Source organism: Zonotrichia albicollis, chromosome 4 (genome assembly GCF_047830755.1).
Source record: "Zonotrichia albicollis isolate bZonAlb1 chromosome 4, bZonAlb1.hap1, whole genome shotgun sequence".
Classification (NCBI taxonomy): Eukaryota; Metazoa; Chordata; class Aves; order Passeriformes; family Passerellidae; genus Zonotrichia; species Zonotrichia albicollis.
The window spans coordinates 33163468-33181192 of NC_133822.1; the positions used below are offsets into that span (position 1 = coordinate 33163468).

Sequence of the window (17725 nt, forward strand, 5' to 3'; positions counted from 1 at the left end):
GGCGCGCGCACCACGTGTCCGGGGGCGGGCGGCGCTTAAAGGGGCAGGCGCGGGACGGAGCCGTGACCGCGGGGGAGACCCGAACCAGGCACACACACACAAACAAACAGCGCCGGCACTCGGCAAAATCAACTTTATTCCGCTTTCCCCCGTTTATGATCGATGTGCAGCACAGCCAGGGCAAAGGAACTGCCACAGCCCAGCCCCGGGACTGGGGCTGCCCGGGCACTGCAGCCCCTCCCCTCGGTGCTGGTTGTAGGGTTCAGCTCTCTTCCTCTGAAAAGGAAGAGAAGCAGAAATTAAGCAAATGCAGCTGGAGGAAGAAAACCCCAAAATTAAATCCTCGCTGTCAAGGAAATGCCACAAGGAACACAAAAAACCAAGGCTGTCACTTGGGAGATGCATCCCACCTCCAACTGTCTCCTTGCCTCTGTCCAGCTTCCCAACAAACCTGCCCATCAGCCAAGACCACACACTCGTCATAAACAATTTACATTCCTAAACAAATTACGCAGCAACCCAACTAACATTTCCATAATAAAATCCAGAGCAGCCGGGCTAAGCTTGCAGCCTAAAAATAATCTGGGAGATATTTTTTCTATCACAGAAGCAAGAGCTCTAGGATAAATGATTTTCCTCTGTCAGTGGAGCACATACAGATCTCACATCAGAGATGGTTTTAGGCAGCAAAGGGAAGGCAGCACTTGTCCACTGGGCACCACGGATGCTCCAAAACTCACACCCAGATCAGCCAGTGATTGCTCAGCTTCAAGAGTCACTTCAGAAAAGCCTTCACCACATTACCTCAATTGCGCTCTGTCACCACGCATTTGAAATGTGTCACCTCATAGTCACTGCCATTTCTAAAACTGCAGTCCAAAAATATCCCAGTACCAACAGAAATCAGCACCCACCCACTGCTGCAGACCTTGGGGCCGCTGAATGGAGGGCTTCTTGGCAGGCTTCATTCTGCCAGGCAGTGCTCTGGATGTGGGACCTCCCCCCAAACCCTGCTAAAATCAGTCCCCATCAAGTATCTGTACAGAGGCACAACATCTGCATCTCCAACTCTGTGCTGTTCTTCTTCCAGCTGAGTACTCCCAATGTCACCCACACCTTTTCAACAGAGTCTCATCCTTGGGACCACACATTCTCCAGCCTCATTCCTCTCCTGCCATTGCACTGGTCAGATCTGACCCTTTAACTCTGGTCTTAATCATACATAACCCCATTTCATGCAGACTAGAACATCACTTTAAAGCATAAAGCACCAAGTAGGCTACAAACCTTCCTCTTCCTCTTCTTCTTCCTCATCCTCCTCATCTTCATCAGAGCTAAAGGTGCCATCAGGCAAACTGTAGATGCGGATCACCTGCTTGTTGGGGTCCTTGAGGATGAGGTACTTCCCCTCATCCAGCTTCATGCAGATGTCAATGACACACCGCAGGATGCCCCAGGCGTTCTCTATGCTCAGATTAATCTGGCTGGCAAATTCATTTGGCTTGAACTGCTGTGTGCCCAGGATCACGTGGCGGGCAGAATCCTTCACGTGGTAACGGGATACGTACCTAGGGGGGCAAGAAGAAACCACAGGGGTATCAGCAGATTACACCCAGACAGCAGAACACCAGCAAGAAAAGCAGCGTGACCATCTTATTTTTGTTTTCTGGGCTGAAAAATCCTAATACTCCAACACTGAAAGCTAAGAGGATTTCTTGGCTACAAACTGTCAATCTGCAATGCACCTGGAAATCCCCAAATCGGATGGAGAGGTACAAAAGATAAAGAAGAATTAGCCTCACAGATAAAATTAAGAAATAGCACGATTAGCTGGGAGTTTGGAATGAAAAAGACAGAAAAGAATAAATTCTGTGTCTGTGGATGGAACTGAGCATGGCAGAATCACTAGAATTCATTTAGCAAAAGCCTCTTGTTCATTACCTGCAGTACTCAACTGATTTTAAGCAGACAGTTTAAAAAAAGGTGTGGCTGTATCTCCCCCCACCACCTAATTTCTCAGTTACAGGGCACTGAGGATCTCAAGCAGATTCCTGGCAGGCACCACAGTGACTGTATTTATTTCCCTTGTTGGTGACCACAGCAAAGAGGCTGAGAGCCCACACAGGCCACCTGTCCCTCGTGTGTGGGTCAGTCACAGCTGGATGCTGAGAAGAAGCAGCTTACACCAAGGCTGGTGCCCTCACCACAAGCTTTCCTTTTTTGGCCACTCAAACACTGGGTGATTTTAGCATTACTTGTTCTGTAAAATGCTTCACTCAGCCATACACCAAATTTAATACTAAAAAATGCACCTGGAAGACATTTGGTGTGAACTGCCCCCCTTACCCGAGTTTAAGGTACTCTGAACCAGCCAGCAGTGCACAGCATGTCCAGCGGGCCAGCTTGTAGCTGTTGTTCTTCAGCTCCGTGGCAATGACAGCCCCTCTCTGAGAGTCCAGCTTCTGGCGCCAGTCCACTCCATTGCAATACTGAGAGGAGAATCAGACACAGGGTCAGCCTGACAAGCCAGCAGCAGCCATCTCTTCAGCCACCTTGTCATCACATAGGGAAGCTGTCTAGCCTATGGTACCACGTGAGGGAGGGTGAACTGCAGCCTACGGAGAAAGCTCTTGCACTGGGAAGGGAGAAATGCAAACAGCTGGGATTGCTCAACATTTGTGGCACTGGTTAGAAGGGGCAGTTTGTGAGGAAAGAATTCTAGAGAACCGTAAGAACAGACTGGCTACTATGCTGAACACCCAGGGAGACAAGAGGGTTCAAGCCAGCTACCTCACATTTAGAGGAGAATCTCATCAGTATGGCTTGTCCACCAGAGTTATACTCCTTAGTGGAATGTAACACCCGGGGAACACGGCCAGATGTTTGTCTCATCTTCCCTGCTGTACCTGGCATGTCAGGCAGCAGTGAAGCAGTTAAGAGCTAGCTTGGGGATCCTGTTCTTCCTCACCCTTGAATCCCACTCGTTCAGTGTTTTGATGTTGATGAACGACACTTCTCCATTAGCTCCTGTCATCACTCCATCATGCTCACAGCGGACAATGAGATCTATATCATCTCCCAGCTTCCACCTTCGGTACCTGCCAATAAACAATCCAGCTGGTTATTTCTGACCTTTGTTCTCTTCCAGATCCATGTAAGCATTCAGCAAAATCCTTTCCTCCTTTATCTGTTCACTGTGAGGTCATCCATGAATCCCTCTCAAGGTAAAGCTTCTATCAATAACACTCCCAACCTGTTTTGCCTCCGTATCACACTGACATCCTGCCCCCCTGCCAAATCTGGGTATCAGAAATATCAACTTACCTGTATGCAACAGAGGCTACTTCATTTTTATCCATGTCATCCTCCACAAAGGGGTTTGGGTTGGGAAACTTGTACTTCTCCTTTCCCTGAAGATGAAAACAGCAGAGCATGTTAGGAGACAGCTTCCCTCTATTGGAAAAATATTCTTTTACAGTAACAGTACCTGATTTCCCTTATGTAGAGAAACACTAAAACATTAAGACAGCTGATGAAAGCCTCATGCCCACATTAGTCACAGCACTATAAGCAGTACTTGTACTGGCACTTAGGCTTCATTAAGTGTACTTCTGAGAAGCCTGTCTACATCATCAACAGGAGTAGGATGATTTCTCTGTGAAATCAAGGTGAAAACCTTTCAACAACAAAGTCACACTGCTCACCAGAAATAATCCCACCTCTTTCAAAACTGAAAGACCACTGGTGTAACACAACTGTCAATTAAAATGCTTCTGTTCTGTACTACAGCAGCCTTAATGAAATCTCTTCTCGAGACTCTGGAGCACAGACCCACTACTCATCACAGCTCCACCTTACCATCCTCAGACACTGCTGGGAGAAGTTATGATTGATGTAGGTAGCTTCCATGGCCAGGTTGCGTGGAGAATTAAAAGAGTTGCCTTCTTCCTGAGGTGGTTCATTGGCTGTTTCACTCACTGTCAGGAGGTCTGGGAAGAAAATCAGATGCAAATGGTTATACGTGGGGGAGTGACTATGTCAGAGTAACTATATCAGTTTTAGTGAATTTCTAGCCCCACATCAGAGCAGATCAATACTGAAGTTCCCCACACAGCTATCATACATACTGCAGTAATAAGCTCGTTCAGGAGGCTCAGTGAAGACACCTAAATAAGCATGAAGAAAATTAGACCCTACAGCTGCAGAAATTCCTTTCAGGACTTTTTCTCACCAAAATCTGAGTTGTCCCTCTTGTCAAAGAAAAGCTTGGATCCAACTCTCTGGACAATGATATCCCAGGAATAAACAGAACGAGTGCAGCTCATCAGTGTGGCCAGGATGGCATCTGTGGCAAACACATTCCCTTGTGTCTTGGCCAGCTGTGAATATAGAAGGAGGAGAAAACTGTTTCAGCAATACGAATAGAAATCCCTTCCCTAGGTAGGACAAGAAGTGCTAGCAAACCAGATCACTGACTTCTTCTGCTGTTCTGACTGAGAAAGCTGTACTGGTGAGTACCCCATCGGCTGCCAGCAAAGCGTACCGAACTACACAGCAATCCTGGCCCACCCTCACCCACACAAGGAGAAAGTAAGAAACTGCTATGAAATATTAATTCTGTTGGAAAATGCACAGCTTCTCACTGCAAATCAAGTCACAAAAAAAAATGTCTGAGCCTTTCTCACCTTCAAAAGCAAGGCCCAAGGATCATGTTTCTGACCTAAGTTTTCTACCCTCAAGTACTGGTCTGCTTGCCCTTCCAGAATTTTAGCTTTTCCTTGGCCAGTGTTCCTACCTTTGCATTAATCTAGCTCTGCCTTCCACCTCAGAAAAATACTGGTACCAGTAATGCTGGTACTAATGCTTCTTGCTTTTGCCCTTTGGTCTGATGGTGACAGCTGGTCTCCAACAACAGCCCACACTGAGTTTCACAAACTGGTGGATACCTTTCGGATAACTGGGTCATCCGTAGTGGTGACGGTATGGAAGATACGCTTAATGCTCCTTAGGAGTTTCTCGTTCCTTGTTGTAATGCGGTCGAAGGCTTTGTCGTAGTACTCTAGGGCTCCACAGCACTCTCTGCAAAGATAAGAGGACCATCTGGATACCCCTCTTACAGATAACACCACCCATGACCCACACAGGGCCTGCTGGGTGTTCCTTTACCTCCCCTTGGTTTTGGTACTTCAATGAGAACATTGGGACCAGGCAGGAGACCCCTGAGCTCCCGCTTTCCAAAAATCCTGTCACCTCAAGGAGCAAGCAAGGTCTGTCTCAGGAACTCACATGTCCTGTGGCTCTGACACCTCCAGATAGCGCATTTTCATCAGCCGAGGGAAATCCATCTCCTCCTTCACCTCCCAGTCGCTGCGAACTTCAACAGAGGAGTCACGAGGTTTCTGCTGCGCGGCCAGAGGGGGGACACGCACAGAGAGAAATGGAGACACATCAGGATTTGCGCGAGAGGAGCTGCCCTGTCAGTGCAGCCACAAAAACCTAACCATTAGAGGGGGCACAATGCTCCTCAGTTTGTCTACCTGTGATTTCTGGTCCCACTTCTGCCTCACTCCAAACTGCTTCTGAAACTTCTTCTGTAGGCGCAAACGATCTCTAAAATGACAAATGTGAGAAAAGCAGTGATTCCTATATGCCACAGCCACTTCTCCACTTCCAAACCACTACCAGAGAAGCACTGCTTTCAGACACCGAGCTGCTGAAACATTTGTTGAGCCATCTGTCGATCAAGACGCCCAAGGCATTAAGAAGTCTGTTCTTTGCTCTGAGCAGCTCTTTATATAGTTCTACCTGAAGACCGAAATGCAGTTTTCAGAAAGGATATTCTCTCTTTAGAATGCCACCATTACTTTCTAAACACGACTGAAATATTCTCCTAAATTATTAGGCAGCCATTTGAAATCCATGCTTTTAAGTACTACTGACACTAGAACAACACTGAACTCAAAACACCCTGAAATTCTTTGCTGACTGTTTGCTCCAGCAGATTCTGTTACTGTAAGTTTGCAAATTCATCAACAGTATGTTCACATACTCCAACCTGAGCTCAGTATGCCCATCTCTGCAGGCTCACCTCTCCTTCTGCTTGGCACTCTTGGGCAGTGTCTGCATGCTGAACTGCAGCATGTTCCGACGGTCCTTGTCTCTCCGAAGGTTCCTCTGCAGAAATGACAGAGAGAAAAAGGAACAGATCAATTGGGAAGAATCTTGTGGGGCTGAAGCTTCCTCTGATCCCATCTCAGGGACACTCTACCTGTGCAAACCTCATGCGGTTCCTCTGGTAGGCCGTTTTCTGCGTCCGGGCCGTGTCCACCAGCTGGAAGCTGGTCTCATCCTCCTCGTGGAAATAGGCATATTGGCTTCCGCCACCAAACTGTGATGAGTACTTGTCTGGGGACAAAACAAAGCAACTCAGCACCAAGGTCCTAAGGAAAACCCCTGATGCTTTGCCTCTTTCTCTCCCCATCTGCCTTCACCAAAGTCTGATATCTAAACTAAGACTCCTTCCTTACACCTGCATGCTACTCCCCCTCCACACCTCCCGTACAAGCCCAGGCAGTACAAAAACCCAGAGTAAGCCGCAAGGACAGGGAGAGCCCCACAGAGCTCTCCCAAGGGTAAAGCACACTTCCTAAAGTAAGCTGCCTGTCTTGCTGAGGTGTGCAGGTAATTACAGGGTGGGTATGAGACATGAAAGCAGGAACGACGCTTGGAAGGAAACTTTGCAGAAAATAAACCCCAGAAGCAGCCAGCAGACCACACGTACTTGTGTATCTTTTATCCTGGTACGTGGCTCCTGTCCAATCAGCCACCTAAAAACGAGCACAAACAGTTAAAAGTAAGCATTAACACAACATATGCTCCATGTCTAATCCTTCTGACTCTCAGCTCTGCCTGCCAGCCCTGCAAGGTGTTCACAGTGTGTCAGGACTCGCTGCCAAGGGTGCCGGAGGAGCAGCCAGGGTAACAAAAGCGAGCATGGCAGGCAGCATGCAGGGGGGCCCAGCACGGCACAGGTACCTTGCCCAGGCGGTCTCCTTTGCTGAAGGGCTGGTAGGGCATGTCCTTGAACTGCTCGGGCACAGCACACGGGCCCCAGCCGGAGGGGTTGTCTTGGATCACGGGTGCCACAAACTTCGCCATTTTTTAATTTTCTAAAGGTGAAAAAATGAAAAAAAAAAACTTTCAAACCCTCAGCTGCCGCACGGTGTGGCACCGCGACCTGAGGCCTTGCTTCGGCACAAGCCACCGCCAAGGGAAGGCGCCTCCGCCAACCAGGTCCGGGGAAGAAGGAAGGGTCCCGGTGGGCGCTGCGTGTGCCGGGAAGGAAGGGCGGGGACGCGGCCCCACCGGAACCGGCGGGAGCGGCGGGGCGGGGCCGGGGGGTTTCGGTACACGCGGGAGGTGCCGGCGCGGCAGGCGAGCGGTTCTGGTGCGACCCCAGCGCCTCCCTCACCTGCGCGGCCCCGGCGCGGCCCCGATGGCGGCGGATCCAGCGGCGGATCCGAGAGCGACTCCGGCGGCGGCGGCGGCGGGCGGGGAAAAGGCCGCGCGCAGCCCCGGCGCGCCCTTGGCGTCAGCGCCGCGCGACGGCAGCGCCCTGCCGTAAAGGCAAAAAACCGCCACCCCCGGAAAAGCGAGCAACCAGCGCGGCTGCCGTAAAGCGGCAGCGTTGTCGCAAAATGTTAACTATTAAAAAAAAATTCTTAAGAGAAGTCGTTCTTTAATGTTTGATCTTTGTGTACTTTCAACTCTGATCAACAAGAAAAGAGGTTTAATCTGTGGAACAGGAGCTAACAAACAAGCTCCAAGTGATGTCCAGGTGTTAGAAAGACGAATTACTTGACAGTAGAACTGCCTTGTTAAGGTTTAGGGATCAACGTTTTTCAGTGACCTCAGGGGAGGTTAACAAAGCTTGGGAAGAGGGATGTACCTCAGATAGTGGACACGAAGAATGCAGAATTTACAAGCCACAAAGACATTTGGCAGAACCCCCAAGGTAAGGAAGAAACTAATGAAGACAGCTCAGCAACTGTGCTGAATCAGCTCCAAGACAGTAAAAGGTGATTGTGGCAGGGGGAGATCATGGCCACTGACCCAGGAAGCCAGCAGCTCGAAAGGAGAGACACGCTGAGCATGCAGACTAATTAGCATGAGCGGGGAGAGGCCCATTAACCAATAGAAGACAGAATACTCATTAAAAAGAGTTACTTAGGTAACTTGTGGCCAAGGGTCATTAATACCTTCATTTGCCAAAATATATAAAGAGTGAGAAGTTTTGGTAGTTGTTGTGCTGGCTTTGTGGATTTGCCAGCTAGCACCTCTTTCTATGCAGAACTGTAAATAAATCAAATATCTGGATTATGTGTGTGGATTGGCCTCTTGCAGACTGGGTGAAAAAAACAATTTTGGGACAATGCAGTCATTTACCAAAATTTCATTCCTGCTTAATCACCACTTAATAGAGAAAAAATATGCAGGAGTGGAGGAGAGTATTGTTAAGGATAGTGTAAATTTGCCCTGCTGATTAAAATGCTTGAGTTTGGCTTTTAAGTGTAGAAGCTGGGGGTGACGTGTGACAAAAGCCATTCACTTTGAACCCAGATGTCATAAAGAGGAGGAAAACTTGGCTTTCTGTGTGTGCTGAAGGCTCAGCAGAGCACAGCAGCTCAGGCACTGGTGGGGTCAGAAACATCTCCAGTGCTCATTGTGGCTACACTTCCTGGAACTGTGGAACTTGGCAGAGGTATTCAGCCCTATGGTAGGCAAATGCCTGTTGGGAATCGTTTTGGTGTCAATGACTTGCCTTTTTGTTTTTTTTTTTTTTTCCTTTAGAAAAACTTGAGTTCAACTTAATTTACAAATCATGTATTGGAAAAATATTGATCCTCAGCTTAGTCAAATACAGATTTCAACTATTAATGTGCAGTTCCCATCTGGTTAACTTTGCTGTACATACATATGATGGAGTTACTGTGAGGTCTGGCTGGTAAATTTCTGTTTTCCCAGATAAAAATGGAGATAGAGGTTAAGAGATTACTTTGATAGAGAACAGACTTACAGGACTCTGGACAAGAAATATGTCAACAAAATCACATGCTAGGACAGGAAACATGACTTAATAGTGTGCTTCTTCCTTTTCTCACGCACACAACTTCTTAAAATAAAAATTCATTCCAAACTCTGCAATGATGCTGTGAAAAATCAGGTACTTTTCAGGCTGTAGTTGTATGATCATTCAACCAGCATTTTGTTTTTAGAGGGTGTTACAAAAACCACTTGACTTTGAGAGTTAAAGATGGGTGAAGAATGGGAATTGCAGTTGCCCTTGCTGTGTTCACAGTGTGATATTTGAGCTTTCCCATTGTGCCTGATGGCTTCCTTGGACCTGCTGGTGGCAGACCTAGGGCTGGAAGTTGGATTCAGCCCTACAGTCTCTCTAGGAGACCATGAACCAGTGATTTAATACAGCAGTGCCTTGGGTCCCTGTCTCTGTAATTGGGTTAGTATTTCTTCTCAGGGAATGAGGACAATAAATCATTAAATCCCAAATGTTCTCATGCCAGAGTGATTGAAATTTTCTCTACCCCTAAAAAGAGCAGGATCTGGTTTACAAATCTCTTCAGCTCACAGGCTAAAAAACTCTTTAGAGAATTTTACTGAGTATCTTTTACCTAGGAAGAGTCCAGATCAATATTTTCCAGGCAGAGAGGTTGTGCATTTTCTTCTTTATTTTCCACTTGTGATTGCTTCTCGAGAAAGAACCGAAGCTGCAGCGTTCTTTGCTTTGACAAGACACCCTGCCATTAATCACAAGTGGGATTATTAAAGTGCCTCTTCCCGCTAGCAAAAAAAAAAAAAAAAAATCCACTTATAGAAATACAGTTTATAAAATACAATTTGTAACTGTCTCACCTAAACAGCCTTTTTGGAGACAAACATCATTAGAGCTGGAACTGCCTGGCTTGTCACTTGCAGAGGCTCAATGGGATGCCAGCTCCTCAGTGCCTGTCCCTTGTGCCCCCAAGCTGGCTTTGTGGGCTCAGAGGGACTCAGCTCAGGAGATGGTGAGGAAAAGAGGAAGAAGTTCCAAAGAGAGAAATAGACTTAGGAATGAAGGAATGAAGAGAAATAGACTGATAAAACAAAATCCTGTGCTGTCTTCCATTTCCTCTCCATTCCCGGGCCTGCGTGAGGTGCATGCAGAGAATGTAGTGCTGCTGCTGTCTACCAGAGATGGCAGATCATGTGCAGCTTGGTCTCAGCCCTTCAAATTTCCTTTTCTGGTGACACAGGTGGATATAGGTGTGGGTTGGAGGAGATGGCATGCATAGGGAGTGGCTGGTGCCACGGGAAAAACACTCCCCTGGGCATGAATCCAACCTCCCATTTTCTTAGCAAGGAGAAGAAGAGTTCTATGAAAAAAAGAATCCAGTCTTAAGCAGGGGAGATTTTCTGCCACATTTAGAATCATAGAGTGTTAAGGGTTGGAAGGAACCTTGAAGATCCTCTAATCCCAGCCACCCTTGCCATGGGCAGGGACCCTTCCCACTAGACCAGATTGCCCATGGCCTTGTCCAACCTGGCCTTGAAGACTGCCAGGGTTGAGGCATGGACAGCTTCCCTGAGCAATCTGTTACAGTGTCTTCTCACCCTCACAGTGAACAATTTCTTTCTAATATCCAGCCTAAATTTCCCTCTTTCAATTTGTAGCCATTAGTCCGTGTTCTATCAGTACAGCCCTTGATGAGGAGCCCCTCCCTGGCTTCCTGGTAGTCCCTCTTCAGATACTGGAAGGTTGCTATGAGATCTCCATGAGACCTTCTCTTCTCCAGGGTGAACAGAACCAACTTTCTCAGCCTATCTCAGGTCACATTTCCTAGGAGAGGGAGCAGGTCTGTCCTACTTCCCACTTCACACCAGGCACTGCACTTCCATGTCCTGCTGGGGCCCTGCAGCTCCGTGTGCCTCTGCTCCTGTCCTGCTGACCCCACACTCTGCTGCTGCTGCTGCAAACAGTTCCCCTCCTGGCCTCTGGTTTTCATGAAAGGCACGTGAAATACATCGCTTCCTGGAAAAATACTCCAAATACACTTGCCTTGCAATCATTTGATCCTTGATCCATAATTTCAGTTCATCAGTTAATTAATCATTTAATCAGTTAATAAGACTAATCACTCTTCCCTGGAAGATGCTCATGAGAACAGCCAGGATAAATTGCTCCCATCTGTTTCTCTGTTCTTGTCTCCCACTTCTCTGGCTTTGGGCTCTGTGCTGGTGTTTGCAGGCCCATAAAACAGGGACTCATTCCAGCACCTTAGATGTTCCACTCCAAAACCTTCTCTGCCATCCATCTCCTCTGCAGTTTGGGGCTCGCTGGAGAGCTGTCACCCCCTGAGCTGGCGCTGCGTTGAGCAGCCTCCTCCTGCTGAGAGAGGATAATACACAGCTCAGGCCATGTTACCAGGGGCTTGCCAGGTTTAAGTGAAGGACAGCATGTCCAAGCACCCAACCTGTTAGGGGCCTTTCCTAGAAAACAGATCACCTCTGCCTTGAAAAAGCTTTGGAAAGCCTTAAGATGGGTTGCTTTCCAGATTGTATGATGGTGCTTCCAATCAAAGAGGCAGCTGAGGATTGGAAGACTAATGTTCACATTAAAGCACCATTTTCCAGTAGTTCTTTTTCTCATTCTTATAAGAAATGCATCAAAAATAGACAGTTGGGTTCCTGTTCCTCACTAAAGACCAAACACACCGTATGCCTGTGCCATATGCTTAGTCTCCACTGCCCCGTGCTTCTTGACAAACCCAGAAACCAAGGGAAAGTCTTCAGCCTTAACACCTTCCCACTGCGGGGAGCCCTGATGTTCACACACACCTCCTCAGGTCAGGTTCCTCTTCCGCAGTCATTGTCACCATCTTTAAAGCAGCAAAGCTTACTCCTGGCTCCAGGGCTTTTGTTGTAACCAATTTTGGCCACATATGAACTGGCTCATGCCCCAGAACGATGTTCACAGGCTGGGAAGCCCTCCTTCCTTCCCTGGCCCTCCCCTTTGCATCCTGTCTTTTCCATGGCACTTTTATCTGCCTCCTCAGCCTGCTGTTCTCTCAGGTCTTTGCTGCAATGCTTGGCCTCCTTTCCAAGAGCTTCATTCCTCTCACTGTTGTCCTGGTTGCTGAACTATAAACCTGTCCTCTTGTCTGGTGGTTGCTCACCAGCTTTGTCAAGGAAATTCTTGGTTGGATTTCCAGGAAAATTCTTGGTTGGATTTTCAGGAACCCTAGAAAAATGGCCATGAAACAGTGTTACTGTGTATGTGCAGTGAATCTGATTTTTAATTTGCTGCCTGTGCAGTCTGGTGGGGCTGGGAGCAGGTGGCACCTCGCAGAATTGCTGTGTGTGTTCAGACCAGCCCTGGCTGTCCAGTAAGGTCCACACAAGGAATGTGCTGAGTTTATTGTTCTTGGTAGCAGACAGTGCTTTCACTGTGAGGCTTTTCCCTTCTTCCTCCTCCTGCTGTGCTGAGCTCTCCCTGGCTGCCGGACTGGATTGTCTTGCCCTCACAGACAAACAGAAACTGAGCAAGGACACACTTCCCCTTCTTAAACCACACTGCTTCTGTAGGCTGGGCTCAGAGCTGTCTGCTCCTTCCATGCTACCAGGAAAAAACACAAAATTTGGTGTATCCAAAAATTGTCTTTCTGTGAATTAGTGCTGTCTCTTGCCTTTTTTTGACTATTTTTGCCACCAGTGTCAGACCTCTCCCAAGGTTTCTGTAGCTTTGACCACCAGGGTCTGGACCACATGAATTGCTGAAGAGGCAGTGTGTGTGTCATGCTGCATCCTCACCCTTGGCTGCTGAGCACTGCCCTTTCCAGAGCTGCAGAAGGAGCCCAGGGCCCGCTGCCTCCCCTCAAAGTGCCAGCAAGATTGTCTCCTTTGATCTGCACTCTGTGCTGGATTTTATCCTAGCAGCCAACAGGCTAATTCCACAAGTTTATTCTACAAAGCTCAATTAGAGCAGCTGGCGCCAGCAGCGTCCCTGCTGGCTCCAAGCCTGCATCAGTAGAGGAAGGCTGGTGCAGTGGCTGGGGTATGAGCATGGGAGTCCACAGGCTCAGCTGCAAATCCCTGCTCTGTGGCTGTTTTCTAGGCCACACCAGTGAGCTTCTGCAGTGGGAGCTTGTCACCTCCATGCTGTGCAGGGAGAGACAACATTCCCTGCCTGACCAAAGGAGATACAAGCTATGGTGATGGGGAACTGTGTGAACAGAGGCTGCTGCTGCTGGGAAATGCTGCATAGATCCAGCCAGATCTACAGCAGGGAGGAGGATGTGGCCCTGGGCAGTGGAAGGCACACAATGCCTTCTCACCACTGAGTTAGTGGTTTGCTTTTCACCTGCTGGAGCCCTGCTCCGTGCCCTGTGATTATCCAGTGCCTGAGTCGTATGCTGCACTGGGCAACATGGGTTTTCTTCACAAGGGCCCTTGCCCAGCACAGAAGCACTTATGGTTATTTCCTTCAATATCATCAGTGTTAGAGTAACTTCCATGGAAAATCAGAATCTTCTGGGGCTAAACATGCTGTGCAAATGCTCTTGCCTGGCTGGTCTCTTCTCTGGAAGGCTTAATGTTTATGCCAGCCAGAAAAAGAGGTCTAAGCAGAATATCAGGAGGCAGAAAAAGAGTGCAAGCAATTTCTGCTAGGAAACACAGTTGAACCCTATTTGCACAAGACCTACTTTCAAGGCAGTAAGGAGCCAAAAGCAGATGCTACCTCTGTGTAACATACTGTTCCCTTCCCAGGGACTGTCAGGAAGGTCCCCACAAAAGAGAAAGGCAGCAAGGGATAAGCAGCAGCCCAGCAAGTCCATGGTAGCCATTCCCTTCTCTGCTCCTTGGTAAGCCAGAGACAGGGCTGGCCGACACACTTGGCCGCGGACAAATGTGCCTCTCGGGGTACAGGGAGTGCGGAGGGTACAGGGAGTACGGAGCCTCGGGGCCATTCCTTCCTCTCCTCTTGAGCAGATTTCAGCGCCATCTGCTCTCTTCTGTCTTTGGAGGAGTCAGCCGGGTGCTTTTGTCCCTTCTGGCAGAGCTGTGCTGCGTATGTCCCCCATCGGGCGGCAGGTACCCCGAGGCAGCTGGGACGGATGCGCACTCTCAGCCTTGCTCCAGAAAGCTCCCACTGCAGCAGTCCAAGGTCTTTCTTTCTCTCCTTTTTCCTGTCTACAGCCTGTTCCTCTGGATCAGGCACTTCCCAAGGTCACAGCTGACTCCCAAGGTCAGGCCCAGGCTTTGTACTTGGCCCCTGCTGTAGGGGATGGAAAGGGATTTGGGCTGGGAAGGAACCTTCCCTTCACCCCTTTTTCCCCAAAGGATCCACAAGCAGCACCAGATACTTGAGGGAGAGTGGCAAGGGCAGAAGGAGACATGGGGCAGTCATGGGACTCTCTGGCCTTGGAAATGCTTTGTGGAAATATTCTTTTCTATGCATGCATGAAATATTACCCTATTAAACACTCATAGATGATCCCTGGCCAGGCACCAGTCAGACCTGCAGATTTTGGAGTAGGAGAAGCAGGGGGACTTGCTGATGATCAGCAGCTTCCTGGGCCATGCTGCCTCCTACCTCATGGCCACACCAAGCTCACACTAAGAACTTTGCTGTCTGCCCTCCCTTCCTAAAATAATACCTGCCCCTGTGCTGGTTGGAGCCCATCACGGATGGGTCTAAGCCGAACCCCCATGTAAATTATGTCCCTGTGTCCCCTCTGAGATGCTGTCAGGAGTGGGGGAATGAGGGAAAGCAGGTAGTGAGGAGCCCTGGAAGAGCGGAAGAGTCCGCTGGCGACCCCTGTGCACCAGGGGGACACCGGGCAAGGGTCCCAGCGCTGCATCTTCCCTGGAAGCTGTGGGGCTGCTCCAGCTCCCGCACAGTGCGGCTGTGAGGCTGCGCTGCTGTGCCGGGCTCGTCCCACGGGATGGCACTGCCTGCTCAGGAACAGGCAGCCCGGCCGGCGCTCCTGGCAGGCATAAATGCAGCAAATTAAACCGTGCTGGCAGATTCTGATTGACAGGTCCCTAGAGAGCAAAGTCCCTTGTTTTTTCCATCCCCGAGGGGATCAGGAGCAGCAGGAGGAGCAGCAGCAGAGAAAACCCTTTCCCGAGCCCGGTACTTTGCCCTTGTGGATCTGTTTCTGGGACTCAGCCCGCAGCCGTGCATCTTGACCCCTTTGCTGAAGCCGCGGGTGTCGGCCGGCCGGCTCCTCCGCTGCGGGCTCCGCAATGTCAGCCGCTGACCGCTGCAGAGGATGCCGAGCCCGCCGGGGCCCGGCCCTCGTGGTGTACATCAGCCGCGGCCCCCTCGTCGCTCCGAGCCCAGGGTGCAAGGCCCGGAGGTTTCAATAAAGGGCAGGCGAAACGAGGCCAGCGGGGTTTGGCGTCATTCGCACGTTACTCCTCTCCACGGTGTAAAGTTGGCACAAGTGACAACGCTCTGCCAGAATGGTTCACGTCTGTGTTGGCTCTGCCAGAGCCAGGTCAAAGCTGGGATTTGCAGCCAGGAAGATGGAGGCAGTCACCCAATTTTTGCTGCTGCAGTTGTGGGAAGCAGCATGGCCCATTGGGGTGTCCTGGATCCTCTGGCAGGTCCTCAGCACCCCTCCATGGGCCAGTGATGGATGACTTGAGTAAGGCATAGTCACCATGGACACTGGGACATCAGAGACGTCCTCCCTACTCTTGTGGGCACAGATCCCCAGCTAAAGGTGTTTTTATGGCCGTGTCTGGTGGCAGGACCCTGTTCCCTCTCAGGCTGGAGGGGAGTTTCTCATCTCCATGGGGCATCTTGGTTGCACAGCTACTCTGGAGCTCTGTGGAGCCAGCAAACTGTGGTACAGGTATGCTTGGCTTGATCAGAAGTTCTGTAAATGCCCTGCCTGGGTGAGGAGCTGCACACTGTACAGCAGCTTATGTGTGGTCCAGCTCCATGCCTTAGCTTAGTGTGAGGGGTGAATTGTTCCCCACTCTTGGAGGTAAAACTCAAGCTGGTGGCATTTAATTCACATCTGCTTAATCTGCATAGGTCCTCCTCAAATTTTTCCCTCCATCTGCCACTCTTCCTTACCAAAACTGTTGCTTCTTCTTTCTGTCTCTCCAGAAGATGTCCAGAAGAGCCTGGGGAGAGGAGGGAAGAAGGCCCCAGCAGCTGGAAGGCCCCTGGGAAGGAGAAGCCAAGATGTCTGGACCCACCTCTACCTTTGGGGATACTTCCAGGCCATTCAGATAGCCTGTCCTTTGCCATCCTTGCTCCCCTAGCAGCTTTAGTTATGTTGACTGTACCTCTTCACAGACCGTCCTCCTCCATCAGCTCTGCTTCTCAACCCTTTCTGTGTCCTTGGCCTCGGTGCTTGGCTTTTGAAAGGCGAGCTGTGTGGCTGTCTCCTTCCCCCATGGCAGTCCTCACACACAAGCAAGACAGCAGGCTTGCGTGTCTGACGCTTGGCCTCTCTCTGTAGTCATCTGGCACTAAAAATTATCTGCAGAGAAAAATACTGGGCTCCATACCTGGGACTTAATATCCTCCCTCACCAAACCATAATTACTAATTACCACTCCTGGGTGTTTAAACCATTTGAATGATGCAGTTAAATGCCCGATGTTAATTTAATAGCCAAGTATCTGGGTTTCCCCACATGACGAGCTCTCAGAGCGTCTCCCACTGAAGCAAAGCGCAGCCAGCTCTGGCTGTGGTCCATATGAGAGAGGCAGCAGAGGAGCAGCAAGCACATGTTGACAGCAGACCCACACACGTGAGGGCCTGGGCATTGCTCAGCAGCAAGTGCTCCCTTGCCCCACTCCATCCCCCAAAGGGAGCCCCCTCTCCAGCCATGCTGTGCCTTCATGGGATGGAAGACCTGGCACTGCTGCCAGTGCAGGCCAGCATCCCTTGGGCACTGCAGGCCCTCTGGAGCTCAGATCCTTTGCCAGAACCATCCTTGCAAATTACTCTGTCTGAGTAGGGCAGCACTCTCTCTGGCAGATGCCCTGCCTGCCTTCTACCCATCCCTGGCCAGCATTTGAGAGTGTGTCCTCAGGTTTGGAGGGGCATTGTCCAAAATCATCCCTGTGCAGGGCCAGACACTGCATTCCTCTGGCACCCGAAAGCAGGGAATGACCATTGGCCCCAAAGAGATCCCGAGGCCGGGGCATGACAGGGACCTGGCTGAAGGCATCGGACCAGACTCTGCCTGCTCCATCTCCACTCTGGCTGTGTTGCAAGGGGCCTGCTGTCTCTCCTTCCCCACTACTGGGGCTTGGGACTGGGGCAGGAACTTTTCCAACCCAAATACTTTATCTGACCTCTCAGTCACGAGGCCTCAGTGGCTCAGTGCTGTGGAGGAGAGGACACTGGTGCCCTGCTCACCCCTGGCATACTCAGGGCCTTCCAGAGCACACAGTCAGCAGTGGGAGAGGCAAGCACATGGAATGGGGAGCGCTGAGAACTGGGAGGGGAGCAGGAAAACATATTAGGGTCTCTCACCTACCTAAGTGTTAACGTGTCTGGGGAGAGATGGGGAATGAGAGCTTCTGCCCACGCACAAGTCGTTTGCTTTCGATGCTGCCCCTCTAAGACATCACTTAATATGACATTAATTAGTTAATGTTTGCAAAGTGCTTTGAACATGAAAAGTGCTGTATAAGTGCT

General features: G+C 49.8%; 1 protein-coding gene across 2 annotated transcripts; it reads right to left on the reverse strand.

Annotated features, from left to right (window-relative positions):
• Window positions 1-116: 116 nt before the first annotated feature.
• On the reverse strand, window positions 117-7633 carry EIF3D (eukaryotic translation initiation factor 3 subunit D). Of its 2 annotated transcripts, none has more exons than XM_005488563.4 (15): window positions 7472-7633; window positions 7036-7169; window positions 6782-6827; window positions 6269-6405; window positions 6089-6174; window positions 5538-5610; window positions 5287-5399; window positions 4947-5079; window positions 4232-4379; window positions 3859-3989; window positions 3325-3410; window positions 2969-3098; window positions 2347-2489; window positions 1288-1568; window positions 117-276 (listed from the first exon to the last, which is right to left on the reverse strand). In XM_005488563.4, the coding sequence occupies exons 2-15, from the start codon at window positions 7156-7158 to the stop codon at window positions 263-265; spliced, it is 1644 nt and encodes a 547-aa protein (XP_005488620.1). In that variant the 5' UTR covers window positions 7159-7169; window positions 7472-7633; the 3' UTR covers window positions 117-262. The 2 variants fall into 2 exon arrangements, with proteins under 2 accessions (XP_005488620.1, XP_005488619.1); XM_005488562.4 differs by having other exon boundaries at window positions 5287-5402.
• Window positions 7634-17725: the final 10092 nt, after the last annotated feature.

Bases quoted from the DNA above. Each gene is read 5' to 3' on its own strand.
- EIF3D (XM_005488562.4), bottom strand. From the start codon at position 7,158: ATGGCGAAGTTTGTGGCACCCGTGATCCAAGACAACCCCTCCGGCTGG. The intron at 6,175-6,268 runs GTAGAGTGTCCC...TCATTTCTGCAG, and splicing joins ACCGCATGAGGTTTGCACAG to AGGAACCTTCGGAGAGACAA. The intron at 1,569-2,346 runs GTAAGGGGGGCA...TTGCCCCCCTAG, and splicing joins TCAGAGTACCTTAAACTCGG to GTACGTATCCCGTTACCACG.